Source organism: Rasamsonia emersonii (genome assembly GCF_000968595.1).
Source record: "Rasamsonia emersonii CBS 393.64 chromosome Unknown ctg1118621760102, whole genome shotgun sequence".
In the NCBI taxonomy this organism is placed as follows: Eukaryota; Fungi; Ascomycota; class Eurotiomycetes; order Eurotiales; family Trichocomaceae; genus Rasamsonia; species Rasamsonia emersonii.
The window spans coordinates 13,171-29,932 of record NW_013563185.1 but is presented as its reverse complement, the minus strand read 5'-3'; the positions used below and the strand labels follow the sequence as shown (position 1 = coordinate 29,932).

The window sequence follows — 16,762 nt, the reverse complement described above, 5'->3', positions numbered from 1 at the left end:
GGCTTCGACAAAAGGTATAATGCACGCTCCTGGAAGATACCATTATGAGCCCTAAGAGCCTAAGCCTTTGACAGCACATTTGCCGCTTGAAATAAAGCCATCATTGGATCCTATGATCAACATTAGCCTGCTACGCGCCAAGCACGGAGATATCCATCCCTCCCTTAGGCTGAAACAACTCCAGTAGTCTAGCGATGTTCCTATCGTCTACGTGATTTGACATGTCCTCCCAGATCTTGCAGACAGAGCTCTCAAACTTAATCCAGGAGTCGAAGCGAAAGTACTCTGACTTGCGAAATGTCCGACCGCTAAGTGGCCCAGTCAGAGAGCAAGTATTGGACGTTGGAGCTGACCATAGATTGTAGGCTGCCGAGCAATCGCTCAATGACTTGAAAGCATTGCCGGCTACGTCCGAGACGCAAGTAGCAGCTGGTTTGTTTGCTCATGTGCTTTTCTGTTATTTGCAATTGATCTGCTAAGCTGTCCAAAAGACTTGATACGACGCCCAAACTTTGCCAATCCATTTGTCCTAGCATGTCGTACTCGCCATTCGAAGCTTGCAGGAATCGGTGTTGTCTGTCTGCAGAGGCTCGTATCATCTCGCGCACTGCCACCTGAGCGACTTGACGATGCTCTGGGTGGACTGCGGGAGACCACAAGTCTGAGTATGTGGAGTCGACAGTCTTGAAACGTGTCATGGACTGTTTGATATTGACAAATCTTTAGGCCAAGATGTTCAGCTCAAGATTCTTCAAACATTACCCTCTCTACTGCATAATTATTCAGAAGACTTGAGTGGCGAGCTCCTTGCAAACACATTAGAAATATGCGCGACATTGCAAGCCACGAAGACCGTTGCGGTTGCTAATACAGCAGCTGCTACATTGCAGCAGTTGGTCGTCTCGGCATTCGAGAAGGTCTCAGTTGAAGATGGTCAGTCTGGAAAGTTATCACAACGGTTGGCTGTCCGTTGACTTTTCTCTAGGAAAACCGCAAGGTTCCGTACCAACTCAATCCGTGACGGTTGACGCCCAGCAAATCGACATTGGGCTTGCCGCATATGATGCTCTTCGGGTGGGATTACCTACTTGGTCCCTGGTGTTTGCTCCTATCCCTGCTGACTTGGCCTTTTATTTTAGATTCTGGATGACCTTTGCCGTCTTGTTGAAGGGGACAAGCTGGAGTTTCTCCAAATCAAAAGTCTCTCGCCAGTATTCGTTTTGGAGCTCATTGAAAGCATCTTAGTGAATAGCAGCCAACTGTTTCACCGTCATTCGGAACTGATGCAGGTCTTGCGAAATCGATTGATGCCTTTGACAGTGAGATATTTATCAGAGCGGCACGGTTTTCCTCAGACGCTCCGAGTCTCTCGAATCCTTCTCATTCTTCTCCGAAATTACATGACCGTCTTGGTAGCAGAATGTGAAATGGCACTGGGTCTTTTGATCCACTTACTTGAACCAGATGCTGGTGCTCCCTGGAAGAGAGTGCTTTGCATGGAAGTTTTTCGCGGCCTGCATGCAGAACCGGGCCTTATAAGACTGATATATTCTCTCTTCGATGAAGTGAAGGGTCGCAAGGATATTGTAAAGGATCAAATGGCGTCCTTGGTACGCCTAGCCTCCGAGAAGCCTTCGCTGATAGGGGTCAGCCACCAATCAACAGTTCCATCGAGTGCCTCGCATTCAAGAACAAATACCGAAGATCAAATTACGTTAGAAGCTGGCGGTGTTGCGGGTGTCATCGGAGCTGCTGTGAATTCTGCAGATGACAATGTGACCGGAATTAGCGGCCAGTGGAGCACTGTCCGGACTCCTTATCTTGAGCTCCTCGACAAGTCAGAGCCTCCTCCTCCTCCAGAAACGTACATCTACTGTCTCGTTCTCAATTGCATTAGTGCTTTGTCCGAGGGTCTTGCCAAATTCATACTCCCCTTGACTGTACCGGACACAAAAAGCAAGCGGAAGCACCGTCTTGGGGCACCTGGTCGAGAATCCCCTTCTGGTGGAAGCTCTCGGGAACTGCAGAGGACAGATTCATGGAAAACAGCCGATTCCAAAAGGCAGACCGTACCGCTCAATCCCCTGGATCTGGAAGATCATCCTCAACAGGCTGGGATCAGGGCTTGCGCTGGAATCATTGAATCGTGCTGGCCTGCTATTCTGGCAACTTGCTCCACATTCCTTTACGCAGCATTGGATGCTGATTTCTACCACAACCTAGTCCGATCCTTCCAAAAGTTGACTCATGTGGCTGGCCTCCTTAGACAGTCTACGGCACGAGACGCATTTCTTACAACCTTGGGTAAAGCTTCAATGCCAATAGATGGTGCGAATACCGGACCCCAGCGCCGCGTGAGCACGGCCGGATCTGAAGCCCAGCACTCTGAGGCTCCGGATACCACAGTCCACGGAACGGAGCCGACAGTTGCCTCTCAGGCTTCTACAGAGACCCCCAGGGTTTCCTTCGACAATGTTCGTGCAACCCTGAGTACTAGGAATCTCCTATGCCTCCGTGCTCTTTTGAATCTTGGTATTGCTTTAGGACCAATCTTGGATCAGCCTGCTTGGTATATCATCCTTGAGACGCTCCAGAATGCGGACCTCGTGATCAACGTATCTGCTGTCGTTGCTTCGAAGCAAAGTGCCAATGCGACCAGCAATGGTGAAAGCAATGCGTTTGGTGGATCAGATGTTCCTAAAGCAAACCTGGGTGCTGAGATTGTTGCAGTGCAAGCAGCTGCTTCCAAAATGTTCGAAAGCACTGCAGACTATCCTGACAGTTCATTCGAGGCTATCTTGGGTGCGCTCTTGAATCTTTCAAACAGTGCCGAACAAAGTGCCCCGGAAACACCATCGAACACCCTTTCGCCCGTGCTCTCCCCCCAGACTCCTCGGCGTATGGGGCGAGTTCATCAAAACACACGCAGCATTTCATTGGCCGTTGGAAAGTCCAGAATACAAGACGATGAGTTGAACTTCGTTCTGGAGAAAACGAGTGAGTTGGCCAGGTCGAATCTCGGCCGGTTCTCTGCCGTAAACACGGGCGCAGACGGTGCCTGGAATATTTTAACTACTAGCCTCATTGCCATCATTGTTAACGGCGAGACTAGTCCAAGCCTCCGCTTAAAGGCTAGCAAAGTACTTAACGATATAATATTCCATACTATGAAGCAGGGAAACCTGGAGAATGAGCCAGCACGCAACCAGCTACAGCTCAGGAATCTTCAGACGTTGAAGTCGCAGATTGTCTCTCTCTATGAGCAGCGATCGAGAAGTTCGTCCTCTACGGCTGATATTGACGTTCATGAGCAGGCCCTTGATACGCTGAAGACTATCCTAGAGCAGCACGGAGAATCATTCACTGCTGGCTGGGATCTTGTCTTCGACTTAGTATCCAGCGTGTTTGAGGAGCAGCTTCCCAAGAGCGAAGATGAAAAGCAGGCCTTGGAGTCACGACCAAAGTCCCGTAGATTAGCAGCGAAGTCCCCGCGACTGGTTCGGGCAGCTTATAGCTCCCTCCAGTTGATTGCATCCGATTTTCTTCTCCTCCTTCCACCTACATGTCTTTTGGATCTGGTGAACTCCTTTTCCAACTTTGCATCGCAGAGTCAAGATTTCAACATTTCGCTCACGACGACGACGTTTTTCTGGAATGTGTCCGACTTTCTCCAAGGTCAGGTTGGCCAGTTCTCCATCGAAGACACGATCGACACCTCTGTAAGCGAGGAAACACTTTCGAAGCTTGCCGAAGATGCGGATAATCGCGTTTCTCGTGGCTCTCTATGGCTGTTGCTGTTGTTACGGATTGTAGACCTCACTACAGATGGTCGGTCTGAAATCCGAAACAGTGCAATCCGGACCCTTTTGCGGATCCTGGATGCATACGGCCAACAGCTTTCACCCAGAGCATGGCATCTGTGTTTAAATAGAGTCCTTTTTGCCATGATCGACGACGTACAAGCGAAAGTTCTCAATGTGACGGCGACTAGCAAACCTAGCGAGTCTGACGAAGCGAAAGCATGGGTAGAAACAGCGGTGGTCATGATCAAAGGATGTTCTGACCTGATCGCCAACTTCTTTGATTCCATCGTGCAAGATGACAGGTTTAACGAATCATGGAAACGACTGCTTCAACATTTCCATGTCCTCGTCCAGGTCAACATCTACGAGCTTACTGAGGCAGCATTTTCCAGCCTGTGCGACATTCTTGCGCGAGTGCAAACGTCGACCACCCTCAGCAAGGAGGCTGTCCGGTCAGCGTGGTGGCTATGGGCAAATGGTCATCCTGCGCTCGACGAAGATTCTTTGAACATGGACAGTCCCAACCAAGACGCCCTGCTGGCGTATTTCCGTTCGTTTCAACAGATATATCGACTGTCGAAAGAGGAGCTGACGCAGGAGCAAATCGAACAAGTGCTGCGGCACATGAGGGCTGCGATTTGGAATTCTGTGTCTTCACGATACTCCGTCGACGTCGATCATCAATCTGCTCTCCAGGAATTGATCACTCAGTGCATCAAGGCCATCTGTTTGGATATGGAGAATTCTCAACCTGCCATTGTTCTATGTCTTGCTGATTTCGCCGACGCTGCGTTGTCTCAATGGGCGCCTGATAGGGATAGGAGCCGGCCGACGTTTGTCGCATTTTCAAAGAGTTCCATTGATGTGCTAAGCTGGTACATTGCAGACTTTGGCATCAAGAGGGATATCTTCACCAATGGTTCTCTGACTACCGCATTGGAGCACCTTGCCAATCCTATCCTCCAGAAGTATGAGTGGCGTGGGAAGGATCGCGAACCCGTTCTTTGGCGTAAGGCCACGACAGCGTCCTTGGACATCCTCCGAGTTGCAGTGCCCTACGTGGAAAGTCGGTACGACGGATCCCAGCAGCCGGAGGTTTCGCGATTTTGGCGCTGCGTTGTGGACATCACGCGGGGCATCGTGTCTGCGAAGGGCTGTGTTGAGCTGGGAATTCCCATGTCAACGATCCTCTCTGACGAGAGTTTTGACATCTCAGCGTTTAATCGGCTCATCTCCCTCATCATCCCGTCTCTCGGATCTCCCAACATTCCCGACCGGCTGCGTCGAGACTTTGCATGGGCGCTCTTCCAGTCAACGCTCATCTATCCTCCGCAGAGGACCGACCTGCCGATAAAAGCACTCGAAGAGGAGCCGCTTCGAGGTCTGTACAAAGTCCGTCGAGGTCGCACCTACGATCCTTCCCCGACTGCAAGGTCACAGATCGCCTATGTACTCATCGACACGATGTTTGACCTCGCGACCGCATCTGTGTCCAAGCAGCAGCAGCAGCAGCAGGGTGACAGTGAAGGGAATCGTGATTCAGATTCCTCAGTATCCTCACGCATTTCCCTCGCGCGGTCCATTTCCCCCTACCTGATCCTTCGCGCTTCCATGCCTCTGAAATCCTACATCGCCGACCAGCCGCTCCGAGGCCTGATGCCCCAGCCAACGTCCGCCCGTAAGGAACTCTTGCACCTTCTCCGCCGCATGATCGAGCTGAAGAGCGAGCCCGCCGCGATCCCCGACGCACCAGCCTGGCCGGAGGCAGCAGCAGCAGCAACAGCAGCAGCCGCCGCCGCAAGCAATGATTCTTCTTCCCCCCATCCAAAAAAGAGCAGCAGCCTTCGTCTCGGTCGTCTCCGCTACCGCAAACATCTCGGCTGGGTGTACCCGCTCGTCGTGAAAGCGGTCCGGGTAGCCGGGAAGGAGAAAGGGAGGGAAAACGATGGCAGAGTGCTGGAAGCTCTGGTCAAGGTCTTGCATGAAGTCGGGGATTGCTCTGGGGTTGAAGAAGAAGACGAAGACAGCGATAGTGTAGAAGAGTGATTAGATGGTTTGTTCGTATGTATGTATGTATGTACAGTATCTCTGTACCGTCAGAGAAAGAGTGAGGGTTTAGGGTCCGTGAGAGATATATGTATGGATGTAGAGACGTCTGCAGACAATTTATCTGTCTATCTATCGGTACACATGGAAGAAGCGGGCTGGTCTCATGCTTTTTCTTTTTCTTTCCCTTCTTTTTACTTGGCTTCTTTCCCCTTCATCGCCGTCTTTTTTCGTTTTTTTTTTGGGTTTTTTTTTTGATAGATCAGTTATGTACCAGTTTCACAATACGAATGAATCAATAAATTTCTACTGAATCCAAACTATGAACTGAAGGAGAGAAAGTAAGAAAAGACGAAAAAAAAAGAGAGGAGAGAGAAATCGGAGAATTTTGTAATTTTGGTAATTACTATTTGAGGAAATAAAACATGATCACAGAGGTTGCAAAAAAAAAATCTAGCATATAGAGATGAATAGCACGATTCTAAAGTGCATTACTTACAACAGTTCTCCGTACAATACAACACGACAAGCCCGACAAGAAATCGTCGATTGTTTGTTTCATGACTAACTCTTATATGTATGTACGGATGGATATAGTAGAGCTTTCTGAGGAAGAAGGAAGAGAAGAAGACAGGGTAATTGATTTCATAGAATAGTAACATATAGGTATGAACAAAGAAAAGAAAGAAAATAAACACGTCATGACACGCATCCAACCCTTCCTTACAAGGGGAGAAACCAAAGAACTTTCATTCATTAGTTGGGATAGTTGGGATAGTAGTCGGAAGTAAGCAGATTTGATTTCTTCGAACCTGCTTATGCAGGACCAGCAGCCACGGCTTGCTGTTGCGCTTGATGATGCTGAGAGTTCTTAGCCCCCACTGCGCCTTGCTGGGTTTGTTGTTGCTGGATTTGCTGCTGTTGGGCAACCTGAGGTGTTGCTGCGATCTCGGGTGCCTGACGATATAGGACGATCTCAGATTGCTTGAAATAGCGACGGGCATCTAAACAGATGAAATGCAGGTTAGTCATCTTGGCTTTGACCCTCATGCAAATGAGTACTCTTCACATAGTGCAGGGTTCGAATAGACGGGTAAGAAAAAAAATACAGGAATATTGCATAAGGAGTAAAGCTGGAGCTTGTAGGCGCCGGGGAGACGGAAGAGATCGGTTAGCGTGGGGGGCGAATCCACGGGGTAACAATGCCCGTGTTTTTTACCGTATCGTTCCTGTTTCAAAAGCCGTCGGCTATTGAAAAGGGGAGACAAACACTGCCGGGCCGGTATACCGGTAACCCGACTGATAGGGCACACATGCGTCATAGAAAGAAACAGATACGGTATCTTTGCAGGGCAGATAAAATGACGCGTGCTCCGAAACCAAAAACGGAAACAAAGAACGGAATGCCTCGTACTCACCTTCGTCGATCAGCACTAGGCTGAGGTAGTATCGCGTCGAGTACTTTTTGTTCACGTCGCGGAAGGTCGGGGTTAGATCGAATCCACCGAGGAACAGCCGAATAGGAATCGTTTCACCTGTCGACCATCAGACGAGTTTCTTCACAAAGGTTACAGAAATACTGGACATCCAGCGTATTCTTCACGCTGGATGTACCCTGGAGGTTAATAATGAGACTCACCTCGCGACGGAGACCCGTCCATAATCTGTTAGTTGATTGTTAGTCTCATCTCCTTCACAGGTCCTTGGAGGCTTAGTCGTCGCCTTACCTCAAATCTCACCAATGTTTCACTTTCGTTATACTGGTTGGGGGCCACGCCTGTCGTTTCCCGTCGGATGATGGACAGCTCCATGTGTTTGATCTTCAGCCGCACCAGCAGAAAATATATTCGACCGACAATGACGTCCTTGAGGTGGTATTTCGACTTCGAATACTCGAATTCAATGTGCAGGCAGTCCTCGATTCCGACATCCATCTTGATTGGGCTGTTGGTCTCGGGCGGCATGCGATACGAATAGACCCAAATGTCCTTTTCCCGGATGACATCTGCCATGCGCCGCGAGACCGTGACCCGCACGAAGTATCGCAGCTTCACGTTGATACCATTGTAGGACTCGTACTGTTTCTCGACATTCTTAAAATTGAAAGGGAAAGTCTGCGGGTGTTGCAGTTCTCCAGGAGCGGCGAGCTCCTGCACAAGGGAGAGGAATTCGTAGTGATTACCGCGGTCGTAGAACATCTCTGTGGATGCATTGTTAGTAAATAAGAGCGAAGAAGTTTCGTAAATGCGCCCAAATGAAATCAAAGAAAGGGTCACGAAATTCAAGAATCTCGCAGATGCGACGCTGCGCGAAAAGCAAATGGGGCAGTGATGTTGATGCTTGGGCTATTCGCAAATGATCGTACCAATCGACCCGATGAATTGCACCTTGATCCCCGTGTGCTCTAACCGCTTCCCATCCTTGGGGCGAACGGTCACCGCGCCCTTGACCGACTCTCCATCCAAGTAAAGGGGGCACTTCTCTCGACGGCCCTTGTCGAGCTTGACATCGACGGTCTGCCGCTCATCGCTATCTTCCAGGACGATGTCGATGTCGACGGGGGTGGAGAAGAAGAACGGAGCCATCGTACATCAAAAGAAGGGAATCAAAATCACTCGTCTCGGTTCGGTCTTCGTATCTCGTCCAAATCCACTCAGCATGCACGAATGGCCATGTCGCAGCGGGCAGTTCTGTTGTGTTTTCTTGTGATTGATTGATTGGATTATTGACTGCCTGGAGCTACGCTGGGAGCATGAGCGTGGCGTGTTACGTAATCATACTAGCTCTCCCCGCCACAGCAGATCAACGCTGAACTACATCTTAACTCATCGGCTATATTGCGACCACGTCTTCTTCATGACTATAGGGTATTTGACTCTATATCGACTTTGAGTCGCTTTTCAGGATGAGAGACAAACCACTGGCCCTGGGATTTTTGGATGGGATGAAGATGTAGAAAGAGTGTACTCCATAGCATCGTCATAGCCATAATCGACCGTATCCTCCACACGCTAACGACTGTGCAGCTATCAACTGAAACACTTAGCTGCCGTGTCAACTGAGTTCCATGGACGAAGCTATTTATGTAGGAAATACGTACTATCTACGAAGTAGGTACGTACTCTATCTATCCTTCGTACTATATGCGGTTGCTTATCTACGGCAGGGTGGAGTACGTATAAAGAAGCTTAAACTTCGTCCTTAGACTCCGTATTCCGAGTAATATTAATAATAGACTACTGGCATATTCGATTGTGCCGTCCCGAGCATCTCTGGTAGATACGTCTTGGATCTCCTCGAATGGCAGATTTGCGTAAATCATGACCGGACAGAATACAGTTGTAGACCATGATGTCTGCCATGAAGTCCATCAATCGTGTAATTGATTAGAAGGGTAACTATTACTGTACTAACTGTTCTTATTTGGCAAACTTTCCGCAGTTTAACTGAGGCGCAGCCCAAAGTCCAATACTGAAAGAGCTTCATGTGCATGTCCCTGCGGCATAAGATAGCATGCTGGCCACAATGGCACTGGTTGACCTGCAGCCACCTGCTGACCTCGTGACTCGGGAAGCGACAGGGTGTTAGTTCTGCCGGGGTCCCCTCAGTTGCTGACTGTGTCGACTGGCGACTGGTCACACCGGCGGCTTCTTTGTTGCTGTCAAAGGCTCGGTTTGGGCTCCTCCGAGCGGCCTCCGAGCGCGTGTCAAGTCAATTGCCGACTTTCGACGTGATTCGTTGCCACACGTGAGGCGCCCAAGCATCAGGCACACGACCAGTTCCGAACTGGCGGATTGGACCCATCCCGGCTATTGAGCAGTCCATTCTCCATAAAACCTCCGTCTGCAGTGAGTGATTTCCATCCTGGATGCAACTGATTATTGAGACCATCCCCTGGTCCTCGCCCGTATGCACTCCTTCTGGAGCACGGACTGCTGCCCGGACTGATCGGGTCATTCTTTAACCCGCTACATTGATGCATTCCCCACACTCTCGTCGACTGGACTGATCAGAAACCCCTGCTGCAGATGCCCTGTGAGCAGTACAACAGCTCCGACAACCATCCGACATGGCTACAGGTCACGTCCCTTCCCCGCAAAGTCGCCCTGTTGCTTCCTTCCGATCCTACTGGCTGCCCGAAGCGGGCAGGAGCAGGGCCAGCGGGCGTTTCGGAGTTGCTGCGATGCCCGTTTCCTTCCATGCTCTTCTGAGGCCGAGTCGTGACGGCTCTTCCTCCCCGACACAGACTAGCGTGGGGGAAGGCAGGCCCTGTACCGCGGTAACAGCGTATTGAGACGGTACGCCGCCGTATCGACACCGTTCCCCGGGACTCATCCCCGACGGCGCTAGCGCCTCTGGCTGGCCAGATCCCTGACGAAATGACGTCAGCCCACAGAACACGCCTGTAACGCCGTGACGCCCATTCGCTTCATGAGACGACCACGCAGTCGAAAGCCCAATTTCTCCTGCCAGGGCCGCCAGCAAGAAGATCCACTGGCAGAAACATGAGCATGTCTCATGGATTGACGGATGGACTAATTATTTAGGCCCAGTGCCTGCCTCCTCCCGATGTTAAATGCCCCGTGCCCTCGATCGTCTGTGGTCCTGAAATCCAGCAGGAGCAGCTCCGTCTTACGAGCCTTCCAAGGACCGTTCTCGACCTGCTTTCAGCCTCCGGGCGGATGCATGTACAGAGTACTGTACAGTAATCCAGCCCAAGATCTCATCGGTCCCAGGTTTCTTGTTAGCCTCCCCGCGCCGTCCACCCCCTTACCAGACCGTCGGGGAATCCGTCCCTGCATCTCCCCCACTGGGCTTTCAAGAACCGCCGTTGCGGTATTGTGGGCCCCAATAATTCCACTGGCAATCCTTTAACAATAATTGTGACTATTGTGACTATTACCGGATTCCGCCCCTGTGGCTTCTTTTCTGCTTTCCCTTTCTGCATCTCATCAAGGGACAGAGCCCTGTATATAAGCGGTCAGCCAGGTTGCTTGCTCGTCCTGACAGTCCTGGTCTGATTGGAAAACCTACTGCGGGATATACTTCCCGTCCGCCACTATATATTCCACGTCTTCTTTGTTTCTACTATACCGCAAACAATCAAGTGAACAGTGATTCTACACGTCATCCCGGCGTCGCAGCCGCAGACGAAGATTTATTAGAGTTTCATCACCCCCTTTCGGATCCTTCCATCGTCACAATGTTGTCGGCCAACGACGAACCCACGACTGGGATCGACCCTACCGTCGTCGGTCTCTCCCGTGCCCCTGCTGGCAAAGCTGCGTTCAAGGACCACATGGAGACCAGGCCGCGAGAGGGGAAGAGCCCAGAACGGTTGCAACACATTTGGATTATCACGGGACCTGCCGGTTGTGGCAAGACTACTGTCGCAAAGGGCCTTGAGAAGGAGCTTGGGCTGCCCTTCCTCGAAGGCGATGATGTAAGTGTCTCATCTTACCCCGTCGCAAGTTGTAGCAAAAGGCCGGATTTCCTTCGCCTTTTCCCTGGTGAATTCAATTGGTGCCGCTGCTGACCTGGAGATTTTCCTTGCCATATAGTTCCATCCGCAATCCAACAAGGACAAGATGGGGAACGGGATTCCCCTGACGGATGCGGACCGGTGGGACTGGCTCATTTCTCTCCGAGATGCAGCAACCGAAATCCTGTCGCCGTCACCGGCCAACAATTACAACCCTCCCTGGGGTGTGATCATGTCCTGCTCGGCATTGAAGCACAAGTACCGTGATGTCATGCGTGTTGCTGCCTACGACCACCCATCCGTCCGAATTCACTTCATCTACCTGCGAGCCGACGAGTCGATTCTGATGGAGCGAGTCAACGACCGAAAGAGCCATTATATGAAGAGCAGCATGGTCCACTCGCAGGTGGAGACATTGGAGGACCCTTCGCCGGAGCGAGATGTCCTCACTGTCGACGTAGCCGCTCCTCCTGATGAGGTGCAGAGGAGGGTTTCGGCGGCTGTGGCTGCCAAACTTGCTGAATACGAACAGCAATGAGTGGCATTTTTTTTTCTGTTTTTTATTCTACTTTTTTTTTCCCCCTTTTATTCTGGGTTCTTGATCGCGAAGGACAGGCGTCTTGGAGACGGAAGCATTTGCATGGGCTGGATATATCTATCACGCTATCGCTATCGTTCTTTAGTATTCGTTCGGTTACCTGGTTTCTTCGGAATGCATTCTGCACAGGAGTGATGGGATAAACTGTGTATTTTTGATTAGCAAAAAGTAATATATCCTTTTTATGAACAATTTATTTTTTTGGTCTGCCGGTTATGCATGGGCCATCTATTACTTAGCGTCTCATCTACTTGTTATTTATATCATTCTTGCTGCATTGTATGTACATACGTACAGATTAAGAAAATAATATCTTTGCTCTAACATATATCTTGTGGATTCTACTAACTTGTTGGCGCTGAAAGAGAAAAAGTGCAGCAGCATCTACAGACAAGGTCAAGGGTGTGACATGTGGGCATTTCCATCCTTCATGAGAGGTCTAATATAGAAGTACAGACATATACGGCGTTTTTTTTTTTGAAAACTGCTCCTTTCTATCTCAACTTCAGGAGCATCTTGTCCGGAGACTCAACGTACTCGCGGACCTTGTTGGCCATCCTTGCCATGGTGGCCCCATCCACGACTCGGTGGTCAGCACTCCAGCTAAAGTTGACGAGCTCTGCTTTCTTCACCTGGCCCGCCTCATCAAACACGGGAAGCGTCCTCGACCGCCCGATCCCCAGGATTGCGACCTCGTTCGGCACGATGACCGGCGACACGTAGGTTCCTCCGATATTTCCAATGTTGGAGATCGTAATCGTCCCGCCGGCCAAATCGGCCGGCGTGAGCTTGCCTTCCTTCCCCAGTGCGCTCAGCCGGGATATCTCCGCGGCGATGTCCGAGATCGATCGAGCCGCGACGTTCTTGACATTGGGCACGATCAACCCTTGGGGTGTGTCCATTGCAATTCCAATGTTGTGAATGCTGCGCATGATCAGCTTCGGCTTATTGGGGTCGGTCGTGTCAACCTTGGCGTTCAGCAGCGGGTACTGCTCGAGGGCCAGGGAGACCGCCTTGACGATGAAGGAGAGGGACGTGATTTTCTGAGGGTTGGTGGGATCGCTGGCTAGCTTCTGCCGCAGCGCCGAAAGGGCGTCAAGGTTAAGCTCATCCGTAAAGAGGAATTGTGGAATGCTCAGTGATCGAGTCATGGTCTTGAACATCTGCGACTGGATCGGCGTTAGAGGCACAACCTGTTCAGTCTGTTGTGCGTCAACCTCGACAGCCGGCCTCGTCGTCGATGGGGGAGCGTCTGTTGTCTTCTGATCCCGCGCCGCTGCATATCTCAGCACATCTTCTTTAAGAACTCGTCCATCCTTGCCCGTGCCCTTGACGTCAAGAATATTGACATTCAACTCCTTCAACAGACCGCGGACAGCTGGAGTCGCAAGCGTAGCATATCTGGATCTATTCTTATCCTCCGATGGTGCTGCCGGTTCAGGACTTGCTGGTTGTGTTTTCTCGGCTTCAGGCTGCGGCTGCGAAGGGGCAGCTGTGGCGGGTTCCTCCGTCGTCGTGGTCGGAGGATTGTCGTCTGGATACTTCCCGTCTTCGACTTCGATATCGCACAGTGCCTATCGACTGGGTGAGTACATGCTCCAGACGCCCATATACTACTACCAAGGAGTGGGACCTCTCATACCATCCCCGTTGGGACAGTGTCATCTGCTTGGAAATGAAGCTTCTTGATGACACCTTCGTATCGCGAAGTGATCTGAAAGAGAGATAATGGTTAATAGCACATCATTGAACGTGCTTGAAGCAACATACATCATCAACGGCCTTATCTGATTGGTACTGGCAGAGCGGTTTCCACTCCTCCACGCGGGCGCCCTCTTCGACATACCACTGGATGATCTGAACTTCCGTGATTCCTACCGTACATTAGTAGGCGGCTATCAGGGAAATCCGGCATTCATAATCAATGAATATTGCTACTCACCCTCTCCAACATCTTTCAGGATCTGAGACTTGATAGCCCAGGAAGCCGGAGAGCCGTGAAAAGCGCGTCGGCGGTCGAAGCCACCAGATGCACCGACCACCAGCGGCGCAATTGCATGACCGCCGCGCCAGGGCCGGTTAACGGAGCAGGCGAGGAGCCTCCTGCTGCAGCGTAAGATGCCCATCCTTTTATTCAATCACTCACCCTGGCTATGGAGAGGAAACGGAAGGGGAGGAGAAGAAGGCGAAAAGGCGGGATAACAGCATTATGTACCGTGTGGCCGGTCCTGCGTCTGGGTTCCTGACTGCGGAGAGAGGACCTTTGTTATCTCTCCGCCGACGATAGCCGAGAATAACAGCTATCGGCCCGCGCACGTGATTCCACCCTCATCCCGCCACTGGAATGGCTGCTGGGAGAGGCGCCACCTCTGGCTTATGTAAGTACACTCTACTCCGTAGTAGATAAAAAGACTGAGGAACAGGTTGCGACTGTCTGCAGGAGAATTTTTGTTAAAAATTTATGTAGAGGGATCGGGTTGAGCTTATCTGTCTGAGTCCTCCCCGGCCTTCACGTGGTGCGGGGCAAGGGGCAGACTATTGGCAGATGTCCGCGTTGGTCATTTCACAGAGAAATTGGATTCCTAGCGAATTTGAATTTGCTGTTGAGCTGTATACTATCCACTGAATGAGGTAGGGGAGGGTAGATTCCACAAGTTGGGAACCAAGGGTCCATGCTGCTCTTTTCCATGGCTACATGCGCAGTCAGGACATATATACATAGTTCAGAGGATAAACATATTGCGGCGGGCTTTCACCGCAACCCTGATCATTGTTTGTACGCGGTAGATGATGTGATATCGCATGCAGCAAGGCGAAGAGCATACCAAGACGCGGCGTGGTACAGAGTAATAATATTACTCCGTCCACGACGTCAAGACTCGTGCCCCACTGACAGCCAATCAGCCTTACCATAGGGAAAACGAGCAGGTGGGCCATGGCTTTGCAGGCAATCAGCCCATCCCGATGCTCGATTCTCACACGCAGATGCACCTGCTCGGGCGTGTGAGCTTCTCCAAGATCGCCAAGAAGCAAGAAGCGCGTCGCATCAGCCACTCGTTTTGCGCAATTGCGTTGCTGGAGTCTCTCCCACGATCCCACGATGGGGGCTGAGGCTGCTGCGCCGATCTCAGCCCAGATCTCCACCTTAAATCTATCGGACGGGGAGGCACTGTGGTAGATCGATCAAAAATCAATGGAACGACCGAATCTATATCTGTCCGGCGTAAACCATTTTCATCGTGGGGTAGCACTCTCTTCTGAGGTAAGCGTGTGAATATTCTCTCGCTTTCGCGCTCTCCGTCTCTATCGCTTGATTTCGCTGTTGTTGCTACTAGTGAATCGACAAGAGAACCTCCCCCACCATGGTTGCTGAATTCTTGACCATACGCAACCTCAGCGCAACTCCGGTCGAGCTGAAGCTCGTCGAGCGCTTCTCTCGACCGGAGAAATCCCGGGGCTTCAATACTATGGCCAAGAACTTCACCCGGATGGTGACCAACGTCACCCGTACAGGCACTCCGGCGGAGCCTCTGGACCAAGATGCGCGTCCATTCGCTCATCAGGATGTCAATGTCCGCGTGGAACCCTTTAGCAGCGTCCGAACCGACATCCGGGCCTTTGACAAGTCTGACAAGGAGCGGTTGCGTTTGACGTTGGAAGCGGAAGGGGAGAGACACCAGATTCAGATCCCCGTACCGACCACCGAGTCCGCGGAGATGAGGGCGTTGAGCGACAACCCCCGCTTCAGATTCACGGGCATCTATGTGACACCCGAATCGCACCTGGCCATCTTCGCCTCGTCCAAGCCCAATGCGTGGATGCAAGAGCTGAGGGATGATATCCTGCTCTCCGCTCTCTCCATCCCCGGCACGCACAATTCGCCCACCTGCTACGTTGCTGCGCCGTCAGTTCGTTGTCAGGCGGTCAGCCCCCGTGAGCAATTGGAGAACGGGGTGCGCTTCTTTGATATCCGGGTGCAGCCTCAACATCCCGATGACCCCGACAGAGATGAGCTCGCCCTGGTCCACAGTGCATTCCCGATCTCCCTGACGGGCAGCAAGTACTTCCGGGACTTGATGCAGGATGTCGATGACTTCCTCAACCGTAACCCGTCCGAAACGCTCATCATTTCCCTGAAGCGGGAAGGCATTGGCAAGGCGACGGATGAGCAGCTCAGCAGGATTCTCCGTGACCACTACGCTCAACCCGAGAGCCGTTGGTACACCGAACCCAGGATCCCGACGCTGGGCGAGGTTCGCGGCAAGATTGTGCTGTTGCGCCGTTTCAACATCGAGGACCGCTTGAAGCAGGAGCACGGCGGACGCGGTTGGGGAATCGACGGCGGTGGCTGGGCGGACAACACCCCCAACGCTACCTGCCCGAGCGGACAACTCTGCATCCAAGACTTTTACGAGGTCTTGGAAACCGAGAACATCGGGACGAAGATCCAGTACGTGACCGAGCACATCGCACGCGCGGCTGTGAACCGATATCCATTCGGCGTCCGTGACGCCTGGGACCAGCGGTATCCGTTCTTCATCAACTTCCTCAGCGCAAGCAACTTCTGGAAGAAAAAGACCTGGCCCGAAAAGATCGCGGCCAAGCTGAACCCGGCCACGGTCGACTATCTCTGCCGGCGGCATCCCGAGAACCCGGACGGCGACTGGTCCACCGGCATTTTGGTCACAGATTGGGTCGGATTGGACGGAGACTGGGACCTGATTCGGTGTATCGTGGGCATGAACTCGAAGCTGAAATCGAGAGAGAGCTAGGCATAAACTGGGCACATTCGACGAGACCAGAAAAATGTCTGCTCGGTCTGTTCTCAACCCG

At 51.6% G+C, this 16,762-nt stretch overlaps 5 protein-coding genes across 5 annotated transcripts; 3 read left to right on the top strand and 2 right to left on the bottom strand.

Annotated features, from left to right (window-relative positions):
• T310_4284 (Endosomal peripheral membrane protein (Mon2)) lies at positions 1–5,849 on the top strand (the record flags this gene model as incomplete). Its single annotated transcript, XM_013472855.1, has 5 exons — positions 1–14; positions 397–665; positions 727–933; positions 986–1,074; positions 1,140–5,849. Coding segments are annotated over 5 exons (5,289 nt in total), but the record flags the coding sequence as incomplete, so codon positions are not given.
• Positions 5,850–6,665: 816 nt separating this feature from the next.
• T310_4283 (Vacuolar protein sorting-associated protein 26) lies at positions 6,666–8,434 on the bottom strand (the record flags this gene model as incomplete). Its single annotated transcript, XM_013472854.1, has 5 exons — positions 6,666–6,853; positions 7,268–7,384; positions 7,489–7,513; positions 7,577–8,049; positions 8,215–8,434. 5 exons carry the CDS (start codon positions 8,432–8,434, stop codon positions 6,666–6,668), a joined length of 1,023 nt encoding a protein of 340 aa, XP_013328308.1.
• A 2,618-nt stretch (positions 8,435–11,052) lies between these two features.
• On the top strand, positions 11,053–11,869 carry T310_4282 (Gluconokinase; the record flags this gene model as incomplete). The annotated part of the gene is made up of 2 exons (XM_013472853.1): positions 11,053–11,292; positions 11,411–11,869. The coding sequence occupies 2 exons, from the start codon at positions 11,053–11,055 to the stop codon at positions 11,867–11,869; spliced, it is 699 nt and encodes a 232-aa protein (XP_013328307.1).
• A 554-nt stretch (positions 11,870–12,423) lies between these two features.
• Positions 12,424–14,055, bottom strand: T310_4281 (Dihydrolipoyllysine-residue acetyltransferase; the record flags this gene model as incomplete). The annotated part of the gene is made up of 4 exons (XM_013472852.1): positions 12,424–13,503; positions 13,572–13,643; positions 13,700–13,803; positions 13,872–14,055. The coding sequence occupies 4 exons, from the start codon at positions 14,053–14,055 to the stop codon at positions 12,424–12,426; spliced, it is 1,440 nt and encodes a 479-aa protein (XP_013328306.1).
• Positions 14,056–15,291: 1,236 nt separating this feature from the next.
• On the top strand, positions 15,292–16,701 carry T310_4280 (Phosphatidylinositol diacylglycerol-lyase; the record flags this gene model as incomplete). The annotated part of the gene is made up of 1 exon (XM_013472851.1): positions 15,292–16,701. One exon carries the CDS (start codon positions 15,292–15,294, stop codon positions 16,699–16,701), a length of 1,410 nt encoding a protein of 469 aa, XP_013328305.1.
• Between the last annotated feature and the right edge of the window lie 61 nt (positions 16,702–16,762).